The following is a 25,820-nucleotide window of genomic DNA, read 5'->3' on the forward strand; positions in this document are numbered from 1 at the left end:
GCAGTTTTTTTGTTGCTGTTCAAAACGTTATAACCTTTATAAGCCTTCTACCGGCTTATTTATCTTCGTGGCGGTCAATTTAAGCGATGGAAAATAAATGTGGTTTTGAAGGTATATCAAATGACAAATGGAGGAGTAATAATCTACATGATTGGTGATAAATGTTTAAAGTACAATTTTGGATTAAATTTAATGTAAACCTAAATAATTTTGGACGTTCTTTATTTTTCCTCAAGAAATATTGGTCTGTTAATACCTCACTTTCCCTCACTTTACACTGATACCACTTTCCATGGTCGCATTTCACGTTTTAAAAAAAAAATATTTAATACATCCTTTTCCCAATATTGGCTTTGGTTTAAGTTTTCTATATTGTATTACGCAGATTAACATAAAATTAACTGCTATTAACCAAGTATGGATCAAATTTTACCACAACATCCCATTCAAATCTTCCAGGATCGGGTGAAAGAGCAGCATTGGCGCTCATCAAAACTTTTACTATGGTTTAGTTTGGTTAAATTGTTACACTTTTTACATTTTTTGCTAATTTAATTACTACATAATAAATAAATAAAATTAAATTAACATCTAAATACTGGCCCGAACAGCTTTCCAATTTTATTTTGAATAGGACTTTTAGTTAAAACAATTGTAATACCTAAGCTTATCATAAAAGAAAATGACTTGTTTCGATGGATTTAATTAAAATAAATATTTTTAAGGACCTCGAAAGCCATATAAAGTGTTTTTACAAGTTCTTATTCTTACCGTACTCTTAGTGATATAGAGACCATAGCAGAGCTTCTTTGTATCATACAAGATCATCTCCAGTTAAAAATAGAGGCTAATGTGGTCTGAGAGACCCAATGCCTCTATAAATAAATGATAAAAAAAACCCAAAAACCAATTTTGAATTATGTACCCTACTGTGTTGGCATGTTTAAGGTCTACAATCCCAAATGCTAAGAATTATGAAATAGCAAAGTTTAAAGCCCTATTCAATGTTAGGCCTATCTTCTTCTGCTTATTTGGCTCTATAGCCTCGAAAGATCGTCTGGCTCTCTGTGACTTGGTTTAACCCGTAGCTGAAGACCGGAGCCGCTATCGCATTTGCCACCGGATTGCCCAAAACATGCCTACGGCATGGCTATAATGTTTGTTATTTTTCTAACGGAAAGTTGTAGTTTCGTACTTCAACGTAAAATGCTGGAAGTAGATAGATAAGTGCGGCGTTGGAAAATGGTCTCTCAAGCATAGGAAAAAAAGGGTTTTTATAAGATTATTTAACCAACCGATTGTCCTTTTTTTGGCAAGTGCGTAAATTTGGGGCGCGGCCATAGAAAGAGGTATCAGTGTATTATACTCATTTCTTGGTAATTTAATCCTTCGTAAGGGGAGACGGTCCTGACGGGATTCAATATACAGTCCTTTCTTGTGAAGACCAGCGTACCACCAACTGCCATCATCAGGCACATCCAAACTCAGCTCAAACCTCAAATCGGCCCAAATTCGGCCATTAAAACGTCAGTTAATGATTCTAGCCGGTGTGGAAACTTTTGCAATCAAAAAAATTGTACTAAAGAATACTAGTGAAGACTACGTAGGTACTACTTCTTCTTCTTTGGCCTAACGAACTCTTAAGGTCATGCCTGCTATTTGTGGCTTAGTCTAGTAAGATGATACTAGCTGATGTGGTTGGATAGTCAGTTCTCACAACGGAGGAACGGTCCGCATGGGATATGTACCTCGGTCTTGTCGTGTGAAGACCGGCGCCGTTCTCGCCTTTACTATATGTACCTATAGGAGCTCTAGACATCATCAGTCACGTGCTCTTATGCTCAGCCATTAAAACGTCTGTTAACGATTATCCTATAAGGACACATTTAGAAGCAAACAAACTGCACAAAAGAATATTAAAAACAGATAACACGTTAACACACAAACACAAGCCATGTGTCCGATTGACAGGGTCAATCATATTGTTCCGCCCCGCGTATCGTGCAAAAGAGCACCATAAAGGACAAATAAACGCCTCCCCGCCCCAAATCGCGACCATCCGATCCGTCGCAAACCGTGTTGCTTCGTGGCACGCACACTACATACACCCACTAAACACTACGCGACCAATTTCGGATGCTGCGCAAGTGTCATTTGCGCACCGTGCCTCTTCGCGATGGTTTCAACGCGCCGGCATCCGCGACTCGTGCTGGGGAGGGTGTGCTAGCCATGGTCCGATTCATTAAAAAAAACACCGTACGACCGTACGACCTCACCAACACACACACACACGGAAACCGTCACGAAAACGGTGCGGAATCGGTGTTTGCCTTGCATGCGCTCGGACCGCACCGTTCAGTCAGTCGTCGTTCGAGCATTAGGCAACATTTAATTTTAATTTTAATATTTAAGTAGCTCTAAGTGTAACACACGCATTACACGCAATCGAAACGAACCAAGAAAAAAAAGGAAAAGAAAAGAGCGAATCAGTCGAAGAAAGCTAGAGCAAACAAGAGCTACCCAACGAAACGCGAAGAGTTACTAATAAAAAAGTGTACTACTACTTCGAATAATTTTGCAAAAAAAAAAAAAACGAAACGAACCTCCAAAAGTCCCAAGCGTGTCAGCAAGCAGAATCAGCAGCGGTAGTGAATCACATATACGAAGCCAAGCTTGAGGCAACATTTGCAAAACGAGCGAATCGCACTGCAGTGAATCTAAACGACACGTTATTTAATTTATGTTCGAAATTACGTTCAACGAAGAAAAATCCTAATACGAGTTAGAGATTGTGTGTTTATTTTTGTTGTTGTGTGAGTTTTGTTACTATAATTTTGCTACGAATTTCGAAAACTCTGTAAAGAGTTCTTTAATCAACATAAGAAAATAAAAATAGCCCGGTTAGTGAACAAGCGACAATAAACTACGCGTTTGCTGTGCGTGTATCGGTCTGTGTGTGTGTTTTTTTTTTTGCTTTATAAGTTTCAATAAGTTTTGTGCTACAAGTTCTACATCTACAAGAAAAAATACAAGTTTTAATTTGTGAGCAAAAAAGAAGAAGAAACCCCCAAGTGCGATTACTCGTCGGAATTCCTGCGTGCGTGTAGGAATTGTGATAATACACACAATCGACTAAAAGTGGGCAGCACAGCTAGCGTGTGGCTAGAAGACAACAAGGGGACGTAACAGAAAAAAAGGAACTAAAACGGCAAATCGCAACCGTGCGTGCGTTCGTGCGTGAAGTGACCGTAGCAGTGGCACGCGGCCAGAAGTGTACACGGTGTTGGTGGTGTTGTAAAAATAATTGAAATCCGTACCGAAATCCGACGGCTGCCATCGCCGAGATTGTGAGGACGTGCGAACGCATCGGATCTGTTGGTGACCGATTGTGAAGTGTAAATAGGTAGTTATGCTAATGCTATTCCTAGCGAATCGTTATCTTTCCCTCTCTCCCTCCCTCTCTCTGTCTCGTTGCCTGTCATATTTTCTACTAAGAACGTGCCCTGGTAAGGTGTTTCTGATGGCCGTTGGCCAGCTGGGGTGAGAAAAACATTCTACGCTGATGACGATGTACCCACCAGACCCATGTGTGTTATTGGCCATCTGGTGACAGTTGGGGTGGGAACTATTGACGTGGATCTTGGAAACTCGATGGGGATGAGATTCTTGTACCGATAGACGAATAGATTCATCAAATAATCATAGGGAAGCTTATCAGAAATTGAGGCTTTTTGGAGGTAGTCCATGGCTTGTGTCCTTGATGAGTTATGCCCGAAATATCCTGGAACTTCTTCTTCTTCCTTGGCCCTACAACCTCGAGAGGTCTCGGCCTGCCATTGCTGGCTTTCTGTGACTTATTTTTTTTACCCGTAGTAAAGTAGTCAGCCTTACGTACGGGGAGGCGGTCTGGATGGGATTTGATCTCCGGCCCTGCCGTGTGAAGACCGGCGCCGCTGTCGCCTCGGCCACCGGACCGCCCCAATATCCTGGAACATGGAATGAAATTAAATCCCATCCGGACTGTCCTTCCATGGAGAGGACTAAATATCCATCTACTAATGGCGGATCAAGGTCTTTGGAAGTCCTGAGCGGGTTGGCAGTTGAAACCTCTTTAATTGTGACTCTGTTTGTTTTTCTTGTAATATATCAGTACCCTTGGTGTGATAGGCTTCCCGTATTCCATTTCGAGCTAAGCTAAACCAATGGATGATAAAGACTTGCAGGATGAAGCTTAGTGGGCCAGAGTTTACTCTTATTGTCCCTACTTAGATTCCCTACTCAACTTACCTACTCTATTGTAGTCTACTTAGAAATTGAATAGCATAGGAAGTTAGAAAATAACCCCTTTTGAAGAGAACTCTTTTTCGATGCTTCATATAAGTACTTCCTTTGACAACAGAACCCTTGGCGGTAGTCCATTTCGTCTATAGATCAATGCGCCATTAGTTCAACCAGTAGTGCATTTATCTATAGACGATCATGCTTTTAACCAGTAGTGGATCAGATGAGAACTGCCCCAAGAGACTTTTTGGGGTATTGCTAAACTGAAGAAGGAGTCCTCCAGAATCACAAGAGAAGAATGATTTTTGCTTGGATAATTAGATCTCCATAGACTAGCCCAACGAGCCAACAAACCAACCTTCACAATCACGATCAATCCATTAAATCTCAACGAAGTTTTTGGTCTATCTCGCTGTTATGACATTGAGTTATCTATACCTAAAATTATCTTTATTTACGTTCATTTATTTGTTATTTTTAACTAAACTAGCACAAGCAATTGTGTAGCACGTAACGAGCTTTAACGCATTTTAATTAGTCGACGATCAATATAAACACAAATAAACCTACGAATGCCATCACTAACCCTATGCCCTAACACGCCTTCCTCGTAGGTTTTGATGTACTCGTGACCCATGTTTGGTGACCACATCACACATGGCGCGATGACACACAAACAGATTGTGCCATTTGTTGCTAGATTTACTCCCACATTTCCAGGGACGCAAACCGAACATCGCCTGTGTGCCGTATGGAGGTGTCGTACCGATCGATCGATATCCAATCCGATTCGAGTGTAGAACATAAACAAACTTTCATCAATTTTAACGAGGATTTCCAAAAACAAAAAACGAAAAGACGAGTAGCACAGACCTACTGAAACGGACGAACGGTTAACCACTTTTGGTTGACCTGATGGAGGGCATAGCAGCAGGTTATGGCAAATTGCGAACGAGCGAACGATTGACAGTTTCGCTGCCTCCTCACACCGCAAACGGGAATGGCCATTCGTGCCGTACACGACCGTGGACGGCGTTTCTCTGGTGTGGTGCGCCCGGGATCTAGAATGTAGAACACTGCCAGAGATTACGTCAGACGTGATGGCGCGAAAGACGCCGTGGATGATGTACACCGCCGAATATGTGTGATGCCCTAATGCCCGTTTCGGTTTCTGGGCGCACTTGTTGCCGATGCGTGCGTGTTTGTGTGAGGCCCTTATCCGGGCTCAGTATTCTCAGCTACTGTTCACGCCTGGGACCAGTTGTTCTAAATTTGGAGAAAATATCCATCCACTGCTAGAAACTCGTAACGGCGTACGGCGCCACAACGATGTTGCGCAATTTGATACTTGATTGATTGATGCGGAATGTTTGGATGTTTTGGGAAAATGGGATAAGCTACTTCCGCTCTGCAGAAGTCAAAAGATCGGGCTTTGATTATGACTTTGATACTAGGTCGACCTGACAACGCCCCGAACACAGCTACTGTGATCTTCTGTCACTCAACGACGGTGCTATTCATCACGGTAATCGGCCAATTAATTTTCATTCCGCAATAACTGCACAGCGGTCCCGATGGCCGTTGCTGCGTTGATATGCGGAGGTGCAGTCGGCCTGTTTGTTTGCAGTCTCCCCCCGCCACAAGTTGCTGAGGTCAAAACTATGCGACACGAATTTGACTAGCGCAATGATGCATTGTCTCGAGCTGGATTATTTATGGCTCGTTTCTGCGGCAGGGTAGATGGGTTGAATGGTTTTATGATAGCGGAGAAGGCAGTCTTAGCGCTTTTAATGGTTGTTATCATTGCACAAGAACTCCACCAAGAATGAGCATAAATTCTTGAACGAAAGACAGTGTGCTAAGCTCACTCTAATGATCACAACAATCACTAAGAATGCAGCTTTTATAGATCTGATTCAACGTAGAGCAGTTAATAAGATCAAGTATACCATCCAACCAGTTACAAGGTCCGTTCGCCGCCATATTGCAATGGGAACAACGCGGTCTGCTGCGCCCGAGAGATCGTTTGGAGCAATATGATGCGCAAAATTATTACACCCACAGTCGCGAACGGGCCTGATACTCACAAATACTTCATCATCGTGAGAAAGTGCAAGCCGGTTGGGAGAAATGGTGAATGATACTGCTACTGCTGTGAATTGAGGCAAGCGATCCAAAAATATATCTGATCGAGGTATAGCATTTTTCCAACAGAAAGCGCAAAAAATATGTTGTAGACAGCTTGTGTGTTGTAGACAGCGTTGGGAGGATCGTTGAAAATTAATAAACGCGATATGCGTTGAGCTGTGGTTGAGATATGGGAAGAATAATTGGTGGATGGTCTTTGTTGTGTGTATGAGTTTTGTATGAGAGCATTTTTCCGGATGGAGATCGTTTGGGCCCCGGCCTTGTGGAATAGTTGGTAGAGAATCAAATTATCAAATAGCTCAAATAGACCGGGCTGACTATCCAGCTAGGTATATACCAAGAATTGGCTGGTGAAAACCTCTCTAGGTAGTAAGGTCATAGCAGAAGAAGAGAAGATTCTCTTGGTAGTGGGTTAAGCTCAAGATACATATTTTGTTACGCATATTTTTCATAATCTTGTGCAATTCGATCCCCCGTTCTTTGTGCAGAGCAAAGTAAGATAGGAATGTTCCGACATGAAAGGTACGCACTTCAGACAGGATTGCCGACTTCTTATCGGAGAATAAATACACTCTATTTATCGAATTAAACCGACCTCCATTGCACGAGAACGTTAAGCAGATAAATCGCCCAATTGAGGTCACTACTCATGGTACCTGTTAGGAGTCTGCCATAAAGAACAGTCTCTTTGGAGCTCCATTGCCCTGGGTACGATCACGTGGACCCCCCACCAGAATCGCTACGTGCGTGTCAATGCGTGAAAATTCAATCAAATGCGCTTTGTTTTTCCTCTTCTCCCATCGGCCCAAGCGCACGATCATCGGGCAGCTGGTACTAAACGCGCTACAGCCCACACCACCACCCTTTCGGTAGTTTTCTGTGCGCGGCTATAAATATCCGACCGTCTGCGTTCGTCAGCGTTCGTCTGCAGCTGCTGCTGGCGGGAGATTTTTTGAGCTCAGTGTCAGCTAAAGAAGAGAAGACGGTCAAACTTCTTCGTAGCAGTTGTGGACTGCAACCAAACACGCTGACTCTTCTTGACGCACCGATGCTGTGAATTGTTGTTTTTCGTCTCGTTTTCCACGAGAAGTGTGGTTGTGATGGGTGGAAATTGGTTTCAGAACCTTTCTTCCGCTTGCAGCACGCTTGGAAGGCGGAAGTCGGCACTCGGACGATTGATGCTGTTGGAGGCCTGTTGGTGTTTGTGGAAAGGGATTAGTTGGGAAAACAGAAGCATCGATCGAGCAGTGTGCATCAGACGAAAAGTGGAATAATCACCTAAACATTCGATTTATCATTAACACCCCACACAGTTGGAGTTGGATTACCAGAGCGATGGGTTCTATATGGAATATGATAGCATAAACAGGCTTGCTAATGCTTTCGTCCCAATTTATGATTGAAGCATAACGTAAGCTGTGGTTTTGTAAATAATTTTAGCACACAGCTTGACGCAAACCGTGCTTCCGCTAGTTCTAGGAACGCGTGTTGGATATTAATCACCATACCTTGAAAGGATGAGCGTATGTGTATTTCCCTTTATTCGGGGTTGACATCATGCAAATCCTCCACCACGTTTACGCGTACCATCTAATCGAGTCTTTTTCCTGGCCACCAGTGATGCCGTAAGACCGCACCTAGTTTTCACAAATCCTTCCATGGCAGCGTAACGGGTGTTCATGTCTAAATGACATCATGTCCAAAATTTATAACAGTGCCATTCAACGGATGGCACGCATGGAAAAAACAACCTCAGCAGGAAGGGTTTTGTTGGTGGTGACTTTAGTATTGATAGACAGGAAGAAAAAAGAGCGTTATAAATCTGTGTGTGGCTTGTTGAATGAAAGCACGTGTTGAGCTGCTTTAATATCCGATGAGCTTGTGTATGAGTGAGGACACAATACGTCTACAAAATGTACAAAATTGATTATTTAAAAAATTCCTTTTTTATGTCAGAACTGTATTGAGGACCGTTTATCCAACTACGTGATAATTAAGTCTACTAAGCCAGAAATACCGGGGCGGTCTTTACACGACAGTTCTGGGGTTCAAATTCCATACATATTTTATTCAGCTGTCATGTCAAAGGAAGCCCAGAATGGCAGGCCGAGACCTTTTAAAAAAGGAGTCCTTATAGGATTAATCGTTAACAGACGTTTTAAGGGCTGAGCAAGTGACCGGTGATGTCTAGAGCTCCTTAATATATTAGATATTTTATAGTATTTTCTTTTTATTATTGACCGAACGACCTTTTATGTTATGGCTGCAATTTCTGGGTTTATGATACCCACGTAGTTGGATAGTCAGTCCTCACTACAAGGGAACGGGTCCGGAAGGGATTTGAAACCCGGTCCTGTCGTATGAAGACTGGCGCCGTTGTCGTCTCCACCATCGGGCCCCCCCAAAACGCTTGAACGTAGAACTACCTTATTCGAATAAAACATACAGTCGAAAATACCATTTAATGTCGACTGGTGTAGAAAAATTGCCGATAAAGTTTTACGAAGTATCAGACTTCTACCTGTAAGGGGGAATCATCTGTCAGGAAAATCTGAATATTTCCGTTTAAAACACTTCAAGAAATAAAAAATTTACTAGATTTTACTAAATTTCTTTAGAGCCCTGAGGTATTTTTTCTCATTCAACCCTTAGAATTAGTACATTGAGGCGGGGTTCAAATCCCATCTTGGCCGTTTCCCCATAGCGAAGGACTATCCTGTAGACTATGCGGTATCAATAAGCTAGAATTGGCAGGCATGACCTAAGAGGTCGTTAGAGCAAGAAAGAAGAGGAGCCAGGTGTGTCATATGACGAGGTTTAACGAAGTTTATATGACTATCCTTGTTAAAGATTTCTCATAGGGATCAGCATAGGGATCAGCGAGGGATATTCCATTTGACGAGAGTTACAGCGCTGATAACTCCAATGCTTCATGTCCATGTCCTACATATACAACCCATATAGCAAAACTTCCAGGGAACCTCCTCCGACTATATGCCGTGAAATAGCTCGTTTTTTGCTTATTTCATTAAGGATGATGTACTTATTGTTTATTTTTTCTTCCTCTCACTCTCCCTCTCTGTTCCATTCTCCATTGTTTCAGGTTACTTTCAACCACACCCAACACGACCAGGTGAAGAAAAATTGGATCGATTTATTCCCGGACACGCCGCCAAAAGTCCAACGCCCGCCGTACGTCACCATTAAACCAACGGTGTGGTGGAAATAAACAAACAGAAAAGTCCACCACGCAGCAAAATAGGCCAGACAACAAAAGGACCAGTCATCGCGTCATCCTGTCGGTTCGATCAGAGTGTTGAAACCTGCTAGTGTCCATGGACAGTGCCCCATAACGCCCCTAAGACTGCCAGTAACTAAAGTGAGAACGGACAGCGGAAGTGTCCTGTCCTGCCATCAGTGTGCGGAAGATAGTGTTAAAATTAAAATTTAAATGTACTGCCTACGTGAAGAGCATCAGCGTACGCATCAGCAAGTGCAGCAGCAAACCGAGGACGTTTGAGATCAGTGAGTGAGCAATCGACAAATCATATATAACGTAACAATGGCGAACGATGAACAACAATCCAACGCCACAACCGGTTCGGTGAAGACGATCTTAAAGAATGTCTCCCAGATGGCTGAACAGAAGCCGAATAGTGAAGAAGATAATATCTCCAAACCTGCGATGAAGAAAGAGTCCTGTAACGAGGTGCTCAAGGAGCACGGAGATCATCCGAAGGAAACAAACGTGAGACAAAAGCGCAAGAAGGTGTCCGAAAAACAAAACCCTACCGTAGACACAATCGATGGTAAACCATCGCTAGATCATCGATTGGGTAAGGAATCGACTGTACCCTCCCATCCGGCCGCACCGTCTTCGGAAGCTTTGGGCAATCTTTCCAAAGCAAATGGGAAAAGACTAAAGTTGGATCTAAAGTCCAGCCAAGAGCATCACGATTCAACGTCCCCAGTAGGACTGTTGCTCGAGGAGAAAGTGATCGTACGTAGCAAACCACCGATTCCACCGAAACCGGACGTCAGGACGCTGTCCCAAGGGCCTCAAGCGAAAGTCACCGGCTTGCCCGCCACACCACCGACGAAAGGGAAGAAGCAGCAGGTGACCGAGGCCCACAATGCACACACCGTCCAGAAGCTGCTGGCCCAGAACGAACAGATGCGGCTAGAGCTGAGCGAACTCCGAAGTAGTTTGGCTGCGGAGCGGAATGCTGTCAGAGTGTTACGGTAGGTTCAGAGCAAAACGATATATTGAATATATTTTAATGACCCTTTCTTCTCAATTGTCCCTCCTGTTCGCCCACAGGGCCCAAAACGAGTCCGATCTGCGAAAGACAAAATCCGAATGCAAGAAACTGCAGGAAGCTCTGCAGCACCAGAAACGTCACTCTCATGCCCAGACCCAGTGTCCGGGTGTGTCCGTGGGCGGTGGTACCCCAGCGAAGCGGGCCCACCGCGGATCGGCGGAGCAAGATCCGCCGGGTGGCGGCTGGACTTCGGAGGCACGCGGTCCGCACCATCAGCAGCAGTGCTGTTTGGAAGTTCTGAAGCTGAATCAGGAGATTTCTGCCCTGCGGGAAACGAACAGGTTCTTAGAGGAAAAATATCAAGTAAGTGTTGGGGGGTGGCGGGGGGTTTTTCCGTGCCTAAAGCTGGGAAAATGAGTAAGAAGATAGACCAGTTGTATGCAACCCGAGCTCGATGGAGAACGGTTGCATGCTTTGCTTGTATACAAACCGGCTGCGTCTGGCCTGCTTCGATTTGGCTGCGTACTTTGCTCAATATTTGAACAGCTCTCGTTACAAATGCCCATCAGCAGCTCATTAGCTAACATTGTACGCACAATGTACTTATCAGGGTCAGCGTGGAGCTATCAATAAGCTCATGAGCGGGCTGCTCATGGCTGACAGCCATGTCCTGTATTCAATTACTTATTGATTAATTTGTTGCCAAAAAGAATACCACGCAGCTACAAATTCCATTCTTAAGCAAATGTCAGGGCTGTCGTGCCTTTTGATTCCTCCACCTTCCCCTTCTCAACTTTTTCCTACTCCACCTTCCGTCATACACTCAATGTCAGCGGAACCAATTTCATAAGCTCCCTGTACTGCACCATCGATAGGGTGTCAGCTACCGATCAATTGGTTTTCTGGGGGATTAAAAAAGAGCATTAAACGATCGATTTGTGGAGACTTCATCCTCAAGCTCAGAGGCATGGTTGCATTGTGACATTGTGGAGAGGACAGCAGGCCAGATAGCAATCAATTCGAACCCGCAATATCTTCATCATCTCAGGATTGGTGTCAGCCTGCCGGGGCGCATGGTATGCAAAATTTTTGCGCCAGAAATTACTCAACATTACTCGGGTCGGTGGAGCTCTCAGGTGGGGTCAGGTTGCTGAGGACCGTACCCATCCAAAAAAGGAAATAAATTGATTTGATTGTCATTTCAAGTATCGAAGCTCTGGGGTTTTGTGTGTTTGTGAGGACCATGGATCGAGTCCCCATCACGTTCCCTTTCATACATGAACATTTAACCTTAAAAAGGCATCATCTTCTCGTGTGCGGGACAAGAACACGCGATAGGTGATATGCCCCCTTTTGTTTTCGCTGTTGTTTTTTTTTGCCGTAGAAAGTTCGATTTCCCTTTCGTTGTGAGCACGGGACGGGCGCGCGATTATTTATCGTGTTTCATAAATAATGCCAATTTATGGAAGGTTTCTTCCCGGGCTCGGAACATTGGTCGAGTGGGGGGTTTCCCCTGGTGACACATTAATCACATGCACACCTCTCCCAAAGCACTGGCTCCCCGGTGAAGTAATCCGCAACAAAAAAGGGACATGCAAATCTGTTCGATTAATTGTGATTCGGCAGGTGACCTTCGGGTACGATACTGCCCGGTTGAGCCTTCACCCTTCATGTCCGACGGTTGTCCCGAATGGAGGTTGCATACGGTTGTGCTTGAATGGTTGGCACCTCGTCATTCGCATCTTCCACGGATCGGGGGTTTGGGCGGGGAGCACGTCAGAATTACTTAATGATCTGCGAACAATTATTACACGCGTGTGCGCCTAAAAGAATGCAAATACAAACCGTTCAAGGATGATGTTGCGGATGGGGCGCTTGTCAAGGTAGCTGTGGAGTGTCGCACATACGTTACGATGTCCTTCGCCCGTACCGATCCTGGTATGGCACGTGCAGCGTGAAAAGGCTCGCCAAAGCTTCCCTGCTGCGTTGCCATATGCGTTTTAGCGTACGATATGATTATGTGGTAAACAATTTATTGAATTCGTTCCCGATCGGCCAAGGGATCCGAGGACACGGGGGCACACTGAAAGGATTGTTCTGTTGCGCTTTGACCATCACTTGATTGCGGAGACGGTAAACTGACACGCTGAAGGATTTGATGACATTTTAATTGAAATGAAATGTTTTTGAAATCGGTTTTATCGCAGCTGTGTGGATCGTCGTGGTGGTGGATGACTTTATGGTCGGTAGTCGGCACGAATGTCACGTCGGCATTAAGCTGCGCAGTTTTGCTGCATTTGAAGGATGAAATTTATGGTGGTGGTTGATTGTGGAGGCTTTACAGGCTCCATCTTTTATTTGCTGAAGTATCAAGCAGAATGTCTTAAGGTGAAGATTTATTTGTTGGTTCAATTGGTTGTTATGCGACGCTTTGGGCATGGCATTTCAAGTGCAAGCTTTAAAGCACCGAAGGGTGATCTATGTAATTTTAATGATCTACGAATCATATAGTGACAAATAATGCATGTGTATGATTCATTCATGCTATTCAAAAAGTCGAGTACCCACATTTGACAGTTGATAAGGTAGTATTATATAGACACGCTTTCAATGCAGAAGGTATTTAAAATTAAATAATACTATATTTTTCTGTAGTGGAATATTATAAACTGTTGGCGAAGTTTAACGATAATCAAGAGCAAGATGAATTCAAAGGAAGATTGTTCCTTGTAAAGTACAGACTATATAAGATGGACTTATTTTGGAGAGTTAAATACCTAATCTAGTTCAATTCTAACTCAATAGACTAAATTGTTCTCGTGTCTTGATATGGGCGCTTGCTCCAGGGTCTAATTGAGCGGTTCTAAGGAAATTAGCTGTTTATTAGCCATGGCCATGGTGAATAGACGTTAACAAGATTGCAGGTTTTCTTTTGCCGATCGCATTTACCTTCGTCTTAGCTACAGAATAATCTCTACATAAATATAGAGGTTTACCAAAAAATATCGATTAATACCTAGTGGGGACATTTGGGAATCTCTCCGATCGATGATAATTCGATGATGATTAGGCTGAATCTGAGTTGTCGATTGCAGAGACGAGTGCGGATTCAATTGCGAATGTTGTATAACAATGCCGATCTACTCCGGGATCTTCTTCAAGATAAGGCGATGAATGATCTGATAGGTTTAGCCTGATAGAGAAAGATAAGCCGTCGCTTGGAGGACTCGATATTTATAATCTTCTACTTCCTAGGCACTTTAACCTCGATAGGTATTGGTAAGGTATTTTAGGCTTCCTGCGATTTTACCTGTAGCTGGACAGTCAATCCAGCGTACGAACAAGGGGTCCGATTGGGATTTGATTTCGATGTCGCCTCTGCCCTACAAGACTATCCAGATAAACCCACCAGACTCCTGATATGCTTCTGATACCTACTAGGGTCTTACTAGACCGTCTTGGGACCGGGAACTAGTCCTGATTTTATAGTCAGTTATCAGGTAATGCCTTACTTACTTACTTATCAAGCTTCGCGGTCTTGGGCTCTTGTAACAATTTTCGATACTGGTTATGGTTTAGTGCTGTCGTCTGCCAATCCATTCTGCCATTCTGACGGACGCATTAACTCCATTGGGCCTTCCACGCCTCCTCTGTCCTTGTGGATAGCCTAAACGGACTTTACGGGATGGGTCGTCCGGTGTTATTGGTCATTTTGACATGACCAGCCACCGGAGCTTGGTGATTCTAATTAGCTGCACGATGGTGAGATCACTGTACAGCTCGTAGAACTCGAATGCAACGGTTCTTCCATCGTCCATTAATAATCTTTTGTCAGAAAGAGCCTAACGATATCACAATTTTTATCTCAGGGATAGCGCTGGCTCCTAATCAAAAGATAACATACACAAGATTATGAATAGTTTGATGGATAGCTAGAATACGCATAGTGGATCGCATAAAAATCGTTAGAAAATCGGTCACTGGAGTACTGAGACATTCGGTTGAGAAATGTTGGTTGAATGGTTAGTAAGGTTATATTCGTCACGTGTTCGAGTATTGTAACGAGCTATAGGATGTATTTTTTTATCTTTATTTGCCTTTCATCAGGGATAGGTACCTGCGTGTTTCATTAACCGCGATCGAACGATTCCTGCCTATGAGGGATTTTAGACCTAGAATCATTCCTCGTGTAGTTTGCTCATATCGAAAATACTGAATTAATATCAGAACTACGTAGTTCATTACATTAGCCATGCTGTATAAACACCATCAATTGTGCTACAAATTATTCTTGAAGAGCACTTTTGCTAAACACTTCCTGCTAAACATCTTGCTTCAATTGCTATTGCTGCCTTTCACCAGCTACAACGGGTGCAGTTGGTCCGCGGTAGAATAACTCACCATCATAATTAGTCAATCGACGATCGGGCTAGCAAGATCTCGGAGGCAGCTACCGCTCTGCAGCTATGGATCTGTTTTCCCTTTCTACTCCGAGCCCTTACAATCAAATGCCGGATCGGTACGTCGGCTCGGAACGCTACTACGCTACTGCACCGTCAGCAATAGCTCCCTATTTCTGACTGACTTATGGTGCGATTGTGTTTCTAACACACACACACACACACACACATACAGTGAGAGCATTCTGGAGCATACGAAAGAATGTCTACCGAGTGGCAGTTTGGTATTTGCAAAGGCATTCGCTTTCCGACCGGTTATCCATCACCACCAGCGTAGCGTCGGGCTTGTAAAGGGGCATGTAGCCGATATGAGTAATACACGGCTTCTAGCCGGCCGAAGAATGGAAGGAAACCGCGACCGTTCGGATCGCGTCAGGAAAGTTTCAGTTTTCTGCTTCCGTGTTATGCAAATTCCGCCACAGATTACCACCGGCGCACGGATTGTTCAACCATTTCGGAACCCGGGCATACTGCTGCTGCTGGCTGATGCATTGTGCATTGTTTTCACTTTCCGATTCGAATCGATCATCTTACGCTGGGGGATGGGAGATGAGGTCTGCAAACCACAGTCAGCGCAACTGACAGTGGCACAAATGTTCGAAACCTTGACAGCAAAATCTGTCTGTTACCGTATCTTAATTCCCATGTTTACTCATGTTTCGCGGTCTTTTGTTTCTGCTGGTTACTTCACAGATTTCCTCCGAGGCTGAACGGCAGAAAGCTTCCGATATTCGCGTACAGCGCGATCTGCACGAACTACGATTGACTCAACTTTCCAAGTCGGCGAGAAACGAAATCCAGCGTATGGTAAGTTCTAATCCTGGTGAATGTTTATTGCGGGTGGCATTTGCATAGCTGGCGAGTTCTTTACTGTGGCCGCATTCGTTTTGAAGATCCGCCTTGGTGATTTGTTTGTGGTTGAGCGGTTGCCGGGGGACTTAAAGATTATTTCTTGGTGAAATGTTTATGCGGTTGAAACATTAAAGCTTAGTTAGTGATTCTTTGTTGTCCAGCTTGATTAGCAGTTGTACTCATGAAGATCCTTCAAGTTCAAGAAATCCTTGAAGATTCTAAAAATGGTAACTATTGTTATGTTTCATCTGATAACTTCATATTCCAATACGCAACCAACAGAATGACATTTATGCTTCAGCTACCCATAAAACATCCTCCTCATGGATGGTCAACTTAGTTCCACGAACACGTCTGTTCCAATCGGTATGGACCCCGCTTAAGTCCGGCTCCTCTGCGGGTGGTTTATAATAAACCCTTTTTTACGTCATTTTCCAGACCCACAAGGGTCAACCGGCGATCTCGGCAAAGCACGCTTGTCGGATGAGTCATGATGGAACGAACCGACCGCGCGGTCTATCTTAAGCTAACGATCGTAAAACATTTGTTTTCGTCCATGGTGTCTTCATTCACGACGTTAAGGCTTGATCGCTCTTTGTTGTTGCGTTCGGGTTTGGGGATGGGTTTCTTTGCCGGATCTCCGGAGGCGAGATTTAGTTATGACCGCACAGGCTCCGTCCGGAATTCTCAATCCTCTTACCACAGTGGATCTGTCGTCTTCAGGGGGGGCTTTTTTTTCGAGCGCTTCCTTGACTTTCTTGTGTTGATTGGAAGGCTTTTGCCACCCAAAAATCGTGCCGTCCCCAAATTTGCTTCCCTTTTTAGCCGAGGTAACCTTCAGATCCTGAGGATTTTTCGTTGAAGCAGCCCAAAACAGCCGAATGAAAACGGTTCATGAACGATCGGAAATGGCAAGCAGCGCGATCTGCTTACGATACAAACGTGAGAACCGGGTGCGACTTATCGGTCTGCACGGCTTATCCGAATTGGTAATTACACTCGGGGGTCGGGCAATTTACGTTCGCACCAAATTCCTCAGGGTATGCCCGCGGCCACGCACAACAATTTCTGCTCCACCAGGACCTCGGATTTTCAATCAAATTATGTTTTTCATTCATGCAAGCAGTTCGACCAAGCGTTGGTAGTGGTGGCGGTGGTTGTAATAGCCATCGAAAGGTGAAGCAAATTGTTTATACACGAGCATGGAAATGAACTCAATGAACGGCGAAGGCAGTCAATTTGCTGTTCGGTACGGCTTCATTCAGCAGACCGAGCAACACCGAAGCCTTCATCGCCTAAGGACAAAACTCGAGATGATAATGTTCGTCCCGGGCAACTTCTGTCCGCAAGTGGGCAGACGGTTAGGCGATTATTGTACGTTATTCCATTTTTCGGTTGGTTGGCCGGTGCAACTATGGTTTTCTCTTAAGCCCATTTGAATGAATTTCATATGCCCCGACAGGATCGCTCGGGAAGCGAAAACAGAGAAAAGAACGCCCAAAAACGATCCTTCAGGGCGTTCCCATGGATTTTTGGCAGAACTGTCTGTCTGACGCACGTTCTCCGCAGATTGCAGGCCATTAAAATGCTACCTTTATGGGTGCTCGGTACACTCCGAATCCGATGATGATGAATCATGAGACGTAAATTGTAGGTTTTGCTGTAAGCCTTTTTTTGTGTTGTCCACCTTCCTACAAGAGCATTAGAAATGTAAATCGTTTGTTACGGAAAATGTTCGGGTGAGATGTCTTTAAGAGGGACAAAGTTAAGTGAAAAGTGTTTAAAGTTTGAGTAACATTTTGAGGCCAGAAACGCGAGCAATTAATCTGGGTTCTTCGTGTTGCGTGTTGCAAGATCGCAGTAATAATCAATCTGTGCCTTGGCCCACTGATTCTGCTAGAGTTGGCAAAAGGTAGCGAGCCAAAGTAGGTTTATTACTTCATCACCAAGTTCAGTTGTAAGATTGGGTAGACTCCACAACCCAATTCTAAAGCTTGCCATCGTTCGCAGACAATGGGTTCAGTGGAACGAACGTCTAATTAATCTACCTTTCGCTGGCCACTCGGGAATTTAAGTCAACCGTCTGGCTAGTTACTCAAGGGTTTCAAAATTTGAAAAATGGCCAACATCGTTTTGCCTTTTTTTTTCTATTTCGTTGCGTCGCGAATCGCTGCAAAACTCACCATTTCTGGGAAGAACAAAACGGACGCCTTCTCAACCCGCAAACAACCGTTGACCCAAATCTAAATTCTTACCGTTTGCTTTACTGTTTCTTCACTGTTCCATCCCGTCCAAATTCTAGCTGGAGGAGCTGAAATCGAAGGATCGCAGCATAGCGCAGCTCAAGAAGGAGCTACAGGCTGCGCTAGCTGCCTCCCAGGTCGGAGCCGGTGGTGGATGTCGCAAGGAGAGAAAGGCTGCTAAAAATTCCGCTCAGCAATCGCACGAGGTGAGTGACTTGTGGTGACCGTTTCTACCGTCTCCGAAAATGTTCGCTTCAATCGGTGATTTGTTATTTTGGACACAAAAAGACACACAAACCGGGGAAAAAAATCCGAACGTTAAGTTTAACATTATGCCATTCTTACCGGGGTACGCTCTAGCGATATGCAGATCACGAAAAGTTAGTTAAAAGCGTTGCGAATGTGTGTCTTCCGCACTGAAGGGACGCTCTGATGTCGTTGTCACGATTCCAGCCGAACGGTAAATCATTTTCATGTGCCGCGTAGTTGACAGCGAGATCGGAGGATGCACTCGATCCGCAGCCGCACGATCTGTTCCTCCTACATAGCGTGAAGCAACTTGCTGTCGCCAAACATTCCGGAACATCCAAGGGGAAAAGTACGCACAAGATTGTGTATTAGGGCGCCCGGTAACGGTGTGTCTGACGGGCTGGTCATCTTGAGCATGATCATCCCCATTCATACAGGAAGTATGATCGTACGCACGCAAAAGTTGATGACTTTATGCGGGAACGGCAAAGAATTTTCCCATGCCTCTTGGACATGGAGAGGTGAATTAAGCCCCAGTGGAGGGGGAAATTCAGGTACATCACAACTGTTGGTAGGCGCCAGATAGTGGGATATAATGAGATCCGGTTGTCGTTGTGGAAGCAATCAAGAAAATTGTGACCAGACGTCACAAGAATTTAGAACAGCAAGATTGAGATAATCACCTTCTGCAAGAGGGTTGGACAGATCTATACGGTTTATGATGATCGAGGCCACACTCATTGCAGCTCTCTTGGGGAAAACCAACTTCCATAAATTTGTAAGAGATTAGTTACAGAAGGCCGGTTAATAATATTTACAGCGGGTTTTATTCTTCAAAAACTTCTCACGCTTTTACAGGTAAATAATAATTAAAGATTAAATAATATTCCAGATTTTATGGTAAAACAAGAACATTTTTTTACAAATGCAGCAGATGATATCGTAATACCAATAACATCAGTATTGTTCGAATTACGTCCGATGAAAGCGCATTTGATCATATGAAATCACTGAAAACTCGGCCAGTGGTTTCTAATTTAAACAACGGCTCCAGGTCACATGAAGAGATTGGTTTAACAACTCTTCTTGAGCAAAACTGACTATGCAAGACCAAGAGAAATTACGTCAAGGAAGCAAGAAATAATAGGAAAAGATCTCTCGAAGTTGTAGCTTCAAATAAGTAGAAGACGAAGTCTCAAACTCAGTACAGCAACATGAATAGAGTATAAAATTAACAGTAATAAACGAATGGAGAGTCTTTTTTGAGACTGATTGCAAAGTTCCCCTAACTGAACGCAATATTCTATTGTATGATTGCAGTTTTCCACAACGAGATAGCAGTACTCCACTATCCAGTTTAAACCTTCCACCGAATGATTTAAAAGATTCAATATATGATTCCAAACAACTACATTAGTTCCAGTTTTATGGTTAATTATAAGACGCCTTAATTTATGCAAGTCGTTTGCACAAGGAACCTATTTGAGACCATATTGTTTTCCGGTAATTTTAGGATTTCTTGAGTCATTTTACGAATCCATTTCTAGGGTGTATTTACCAGTGCTCTGGGTTCGTTTGTTTCTCATGAGTGAATTTAAAGCAATTGGCAGCTGCAAGCTCAAAGAGTGTTGTGCAATGGACCTTGTTATGGGTCAAATTTATTTTGATTTATTTTGAAATACACCTTTACTTACTTACTTATCAGGCGCTACAACCGCTTTGCGGTGTTGGCCTGCTGCAACAATCCTCGATACCGCTCACGGTTTAGCGCCGTCGTCTGCCAATCCGTTATCCCGGCCGTTCTGGCGGACGCATCAACGCCATCACTCCATCTCAATTTGGGCCTACCACGCCTCTTCTGGATGCGGATGGACTTTATAGACTTACGGGCTGGGTCGACCCGTGTCATCCTCATGACTCGATCAGCCCACCGGAGCCTGGCGAGTCGAATTCGCTCCATAATGGTGACATCTCCATACAGCTCGTCATTGTGGCGGCTCCTCCAATGTCTTGAGCATCTTCCTCTTGAACTCAGCTACGAGGGCTTCGTCAGTTTTAGAGTCTAAGGTGACAAGTCTCAGAGGCGTATGTGAGTACTGGGACTTTAAATGATCTGTACAGTCCCAGCTTCGTCCGTCGACGACTTCGAAGGTGCGGCCGCTCGCTCGATCCTTTGATAAGCTTTTGCTACAAAGGAGAGCCTCAAACCAATGATGTCTATGTGATCAGCGTATGCCAGGATCTGGATTGACTTATAGAAGATGGTCCCCGAAGTTTCCAACTCCGAGTCGCGGATGGCTCTCTCTAGCGCCAGGTTGAAAAGGAGACAGGCAAGCCCATCTCCCTGGCGCAGGCCCTTGGTGGTAGCAAAGAGTCCTGAGAGTTTTACATCCACTTTTACCTGGCATGTGATGTTGTCCATTGTCATTCTTACAAGCCTGGTAAGCTTGGCCGGGATTCCAAAAGAGCTCAATGCGTCGCACAGTTTTACCCTGGCTATGCTGTCATATGCGGCTTTAAAATCAATGAAGCGATGGAAGGAGTGGAGTTGCTGCTCCGCCATCTTCTCCAAGATTTGCCGCATCGTGAAGATCTTTAACTTTACAGTTCATTATTACTTGTGCTTGAATTTTATTTTTGAAAGTTTTAATCAGTTTCTTCATTTCAGTTTTAATCTAAACTCACTTTAGTCTTCGACAACTAGTTTGATTGTTCAATAATATCAACAATTTACAAAATAATTAACTCTTCTTGGTGTTGAATGTCAAAAATCAACACCTATAACTTCCCATGATTTGTAAATAGTTCAATAAACTACGCTGCGGGCTTTGCAGCCCTTTAATATCCAATTACAACCGTAATAACTCAACTTGGTGTGTGGGCCCCACCAGCTTTCGCTTTTAATGCTGACATTTGCTTAACATCCTCTCATATGTTACCAATTAGCTGTGGCATGAGAAACCGGGCGCCGGGTTCCCAGCGCACCAACGGTTCGATCGACGGACGGTTTGAATCGTGTACCGATGGCGCATGTCGCCAATCATTTTCGAAGTGAGATACACTTCATTTACCGATTGGTCACACACGTTTTGGGTCCGCTAATTGAGCGGTAAGGCCCGTGGAGTGGTGCTGGGTTCGCTCATCTTGATCACGTTTGCCCGCTGCAACTTCCTTCCGGTCGGTGGGGTTGCTCCCACCGTAGGACCGGGGCCCTTTTGCCAGTGTCTTCCGTAATAATAGTGAAGCCAAAGCTCGCGTTGATACCCGCCTCGTCAATATCGTTGATGATCGGGTTTAATCTCCGGTGAAATATGATACGGGTAATGAAAAGCGAACCACTTTTAGTTTTCCAAACCGATTTTTTGTTTTGTCTGGTGGTTTGTCGCTCCCACACTGCGACTGGGGCTGGTGTAGTTAAAACACTTTCGATAAAGGTGCACTTTCGGGCGGCCGATTATTCGGATCTTTCGCAACACTTTCCTGCGGGCGCCACCTCTACCGGAGACACTTAGACACGGTTGATGAGCGGGCGGAAGTGCTTGTTGTTGGTGTGAGCGCCCAAGTACCTGCTCGAATGCGATGAAATGCTTGCGCCACCTTCTGGGTAGGATCGCCCTGAAGGAAAGTGAAACCGCGAAAACGGGAAGGGTCTCGGTTGCTTTTGGTTTCCTCTTCCCCAGAGGGCCGTTGAAGATAATTTCTTCGCGCGTATGCTTCATTTTCGGTGGAGTGTCCAACAGTTTCCCTTCGGTTGGGTTTGGACGGTGGTTGACACTTCCCGAGGGCACTGCTTATGACATTGTGCAGAGCCCTTTTTTACAATGAAAAGTGCATAAGCACCAGAGCAAACATGGTCTACTTCAAACATTCGGGATGTATGCTAGAGTTTAAAGGTTCATCTGCCGATAAGCATCTTTCGACCTGCTAACAAACACTTTCACTAGTTAGCTCAACAGCTCGACAGCATTGAGGTGTCTGAAATAACACAGGTCATTTTGGAATACATAGGCCCACCGGACGGTCCATAAAATCGACAAATACAATCCATTCCGATGAAAAACCGGGGCGCGGACGCTTATCGTTAGCTTCATTAGTGCCGCCACGGGGATGTCACTTTAGATGAGACTCTTGTACACGCCTGGTGAGGTTCCTTTCTCCAAACTCGATCGAGCTGAACGCTCTGATGGGCCGTTGGTCTTTGACATTAATGCGAGCTGTGGTTGTCATTTGCCTACCAGCGTGTTTTGTTTCCCGCAGCCCGGCTTGATGGGGTGCATGAGAATCTGTGCAAACAGTAGCGAGGATGAGAAGATCGGCAATTATCCCTCACCTGTTTGATGGACTAACCGCGTGCGCGCCACTGAACGTGTCACCTAAACCGAAGATGTTTTCATTTGAGGAACCAAACAATGCCCAAACCGATCATGATGTTGTCTGCTGCAAACACAAAACGAACACAAAACCTGTCCATCTCCTGTGGTCGGTGTGAAAGTAGTAAAATTTGAATAGCTTAAATGCGTGTTTGTTTTGCGTCTGGCTGATTTGTCTGACTTTTACCTCATTTGTTCGGCATCGTGCGAAATGTGGGGGAACGGGCTCGATCGATCTGGCCCACCATCAATCTGGCCAACCACCACCATCGTCACCGTCAGGTAATGGTGGTGACATCGCCAGTAGTAATGAGCTATGCAAATGAATTAGAAATTTACATTTCTCGTGTCGTGGTGGAGTAGCTGAGCCGCAGAGGGATGAATTAAAATTTGTTCAGACTTCGGTGGAACGAAGTTCAGAAACGGTGATTTTTTTTAGCAGAAGAACGGTTGTACTGAAGGCAGAATTTATAAAAAGCTTTAGAATAACTTGAATGTTATTCTTGAACTTTAAATGAGTCATCATCATATTGGTAAGAGAAAAGATTTAAATTTAAATTTGAACTGAATTTAATGTACAGTTTTTTGACAAAGTATGTTATAAACAACGGCAAACAATAAGGGCCCGGTGATAGATGTAACAGTGGAACTGACTATCCAACTAGGCGATATCAATAAGCTTAACAAGCCAAAAATAGCAGGCATTACTCAAAATGAAGTTAGGCCAAAAGAAAAAGAGAGAGAGAGAGCGAAGTTATAAACAATTAATTATTGGTCGAATTATAGGCGATAACGGTGCCGGTCTTCACACGGCAGAACCGGGGTTCAAATCTCATCCGGACCGTCTCCCCATGGACTGCCAGGGATGACTACTTTGCTTCGGGTAGAAATAAGACACAAAAAGCCAAAAATGGCAGCCCAAGACCTCTCGAGGTTGTAAATTCAATCAAGAAGAAGAAGTCAGCTAGGAATTCTTCATAAAAAACCGCATAAAAATATCCGCGCTTCAGGATTAGCTTCAAGATTGGAATTTTAGGCGAACATCCAATACCCTGGATTGCGAGTTTTAATTGTTGAGTGAACTTGGTGTGCATATTATTCCTATCAGATGAAGGTCTTTATAGGACACACTTTGCTTGCCTATACGGCGTCTGCCAAATCTATTTAATATTTCAAGTCAAGTAAATGGAGTGGATTCGCGGGTCAGATCTCATCCGGACCGTCTTCTTGCAGAGAGGAAGTCACTAAATCTAATAGGTCAGAAATAGCAGGCACGACATAAGAGGTCGTCAAGTTCAGAAGATCTCATGTTGACTAAACCGAGAACTAAACGGCTTGATTTATATCTGATTCTTATGAGCTCAAAGTAGCATAACTTTCGCCAACGTCTTCCAATCGGATGCCTCGTTCAATATCAATGTGATATTTGCCTCCAGAAAAAAAAATCCCGATAACCCAACCATCAGGCTCCCATATCACCAAAAGCAAACAGGTGAAACGCATCCACTCGCCGGGACCACAGGACGGATCTCAATTCATCACGTCGATGTCTCCCCAAGATGTCCGTACCGGTTCACCGACCCGAACGAAATCGAAATCGGAATGCGAAATGATATAATTTATCATTGCATACAAACCGATTGTCCCTATTGGATGTATCCCAATGCAAGTCGACAACAAAAAACCTCACATGCGCACATTGCACCGTTTGGCAGTCTGGAAAGGTTTCTGCGATTCGCGAAGTACTCACACCGGTTCGTGACCAGCAAACGATTACGAGTGCGGACACATTTCTCCTGACGCTGAAGCAACCCATCGACTGCTGCTGAAGCTACTCTTCTTCAGTCAGGTGCCCGGGTCGGTGACAGTCGGGTGCATTCCCGGGTGTGATTATGTGGAAATCGGAACGCTCTTTCTCCGGCACGTTTCATCATCTACCGAGCGACGACAGTATCGGTAGTGCACGGCGTCACGGTTGGGATTGAAGCTGAGCTGACGTGGTAGCTGAGGGTTGATTGAGTAATGTTCTCGAGGCATGAACGCACCACTGTCTCTCTGTAGGGGGTGAACCGTCGAACGAACGAACGAATGCGTTCACACTGTCGGGTTTGAGAAAGAGATCGCATTCTTCACCGTTTGATTGAAAGACAAAAGATCATGTCATAAAAAAATAACATTATGTGTATCGCATAGAGACGGAGCCTGAAGCCTGAAGCGCCAATAAAAAAAAATGCCTGAAGCTGCCATCTTTTTGTTCCACCCGCTCTCGCTTGCCGTTGGTGGATTATGCCACACACACAAAACACCCAGAGCAGGCCCACCAGTCTACAACTGCAGGCGTGCGCACATATGGGAAGGAAGTGTTGTCGCGCGAGGTTGCGCTAGGACAGCAAAGGGTTTGCGAGCTAATTTGCATCGATCTCGATGAAAAGCGAATGCACCGTACCACCGGCGCTACCCGGACCCTCATAATGCTCCCCCTTTTTTGGACCGGTTCACCCTAACACCCGATCGGAACGCGGATTATAGCTAGCTGTGTGTGTGTGAGCCACCGTCAATGATCGGGTGGCAGGGAAGTGGGTGTAATCTGGCGGAAAAAGTGTGTCTGGGCGCTGGGAACGGTTGCACTGTTCGAAGACGACGTACGTACGCGTGGCGTAATCATGGTACGATCGTAATCGTGAACCAATAGAACCAGTGCGATGTGATCGAGTAAAGCCAGGCGTCACCTGGATGCTGGCTGGCCGCGTAACTCAAAGCCGTACCGCGGCACCGCTGTCAAAGGGCTGTACTAAAGCTGCCGAAAGATGCGTCAGTTTTTTTTTTCTCGTTTGGTTCACACAATTCTACAGCGAAAGCTTCTCAGGGCATCGCGGTATTATAGGTTATGGGCTGGCGGTGCGTTACACTTGGACTTTCTTTTTACGATGCTCGAACGCATCACATAATGTTACG

The 25,820-nt window shown here is 44.6% G+C and overlaps 1 protein-coding gene across 6 annotated transcripts in view; it reads left to right on the forward strand.

Moving 5' to 3' along the window:
* Positions 1 to 2,339: 2,339 nt before the first annotated feature.
* Positions 2,340 to 25,820, forward strand: part of LOC118502661 (restin homolog) — a 94,578-nt gene continuing 71,097 nt past the window's right edge. For 5 of the 6 annotated variants that reach the window (XM_036035114.1, XM_036035115.1, XM_036035116.1 and 2 more), the window contains exons 1-5: positions 2,340 to 3,403; positions 9,533 to 10,671; positions 10,751 to 11,054; positions 15,845 to 15,958; positions 18,306 to 18,452. In XM_036035114.1, coding sequence (XP_035891007.1) covers positions 9,992 to 10,671; positions 10,751 to 11,054; positions 15,845 to 15,958; positions 18,306 to 18,452 — 1,245 coding nt within the window. In that variant the 5' untranslated portion in view covers positions 2,340 to 3,403; positions 9,533 to 9,991. The remainder of the gene's footprint in view (positions 3,404 to 9,532; positions 10,672 to 10,750; positions 11,055 to 15,844; positions 15,959 to 18,305; positions 18,453 to 25,820) is intronic. The other variant, XM_036035118.1, reaches the window with a different exon arrangement.

This window comes from Anopheles stephensi, chromosome 2 (assembly GCF_013141755.1).
Source record: "Anopheles stephensi strain Indian chromosome 2, UCI_ANSTEP_V1.0, whole genome shotgun sequence".
NCBI lineage: Eukaryota > Metazoa > Arthropoda > Insecta > Diptera > Culicidae > Anopheles > Anopheles stephensi.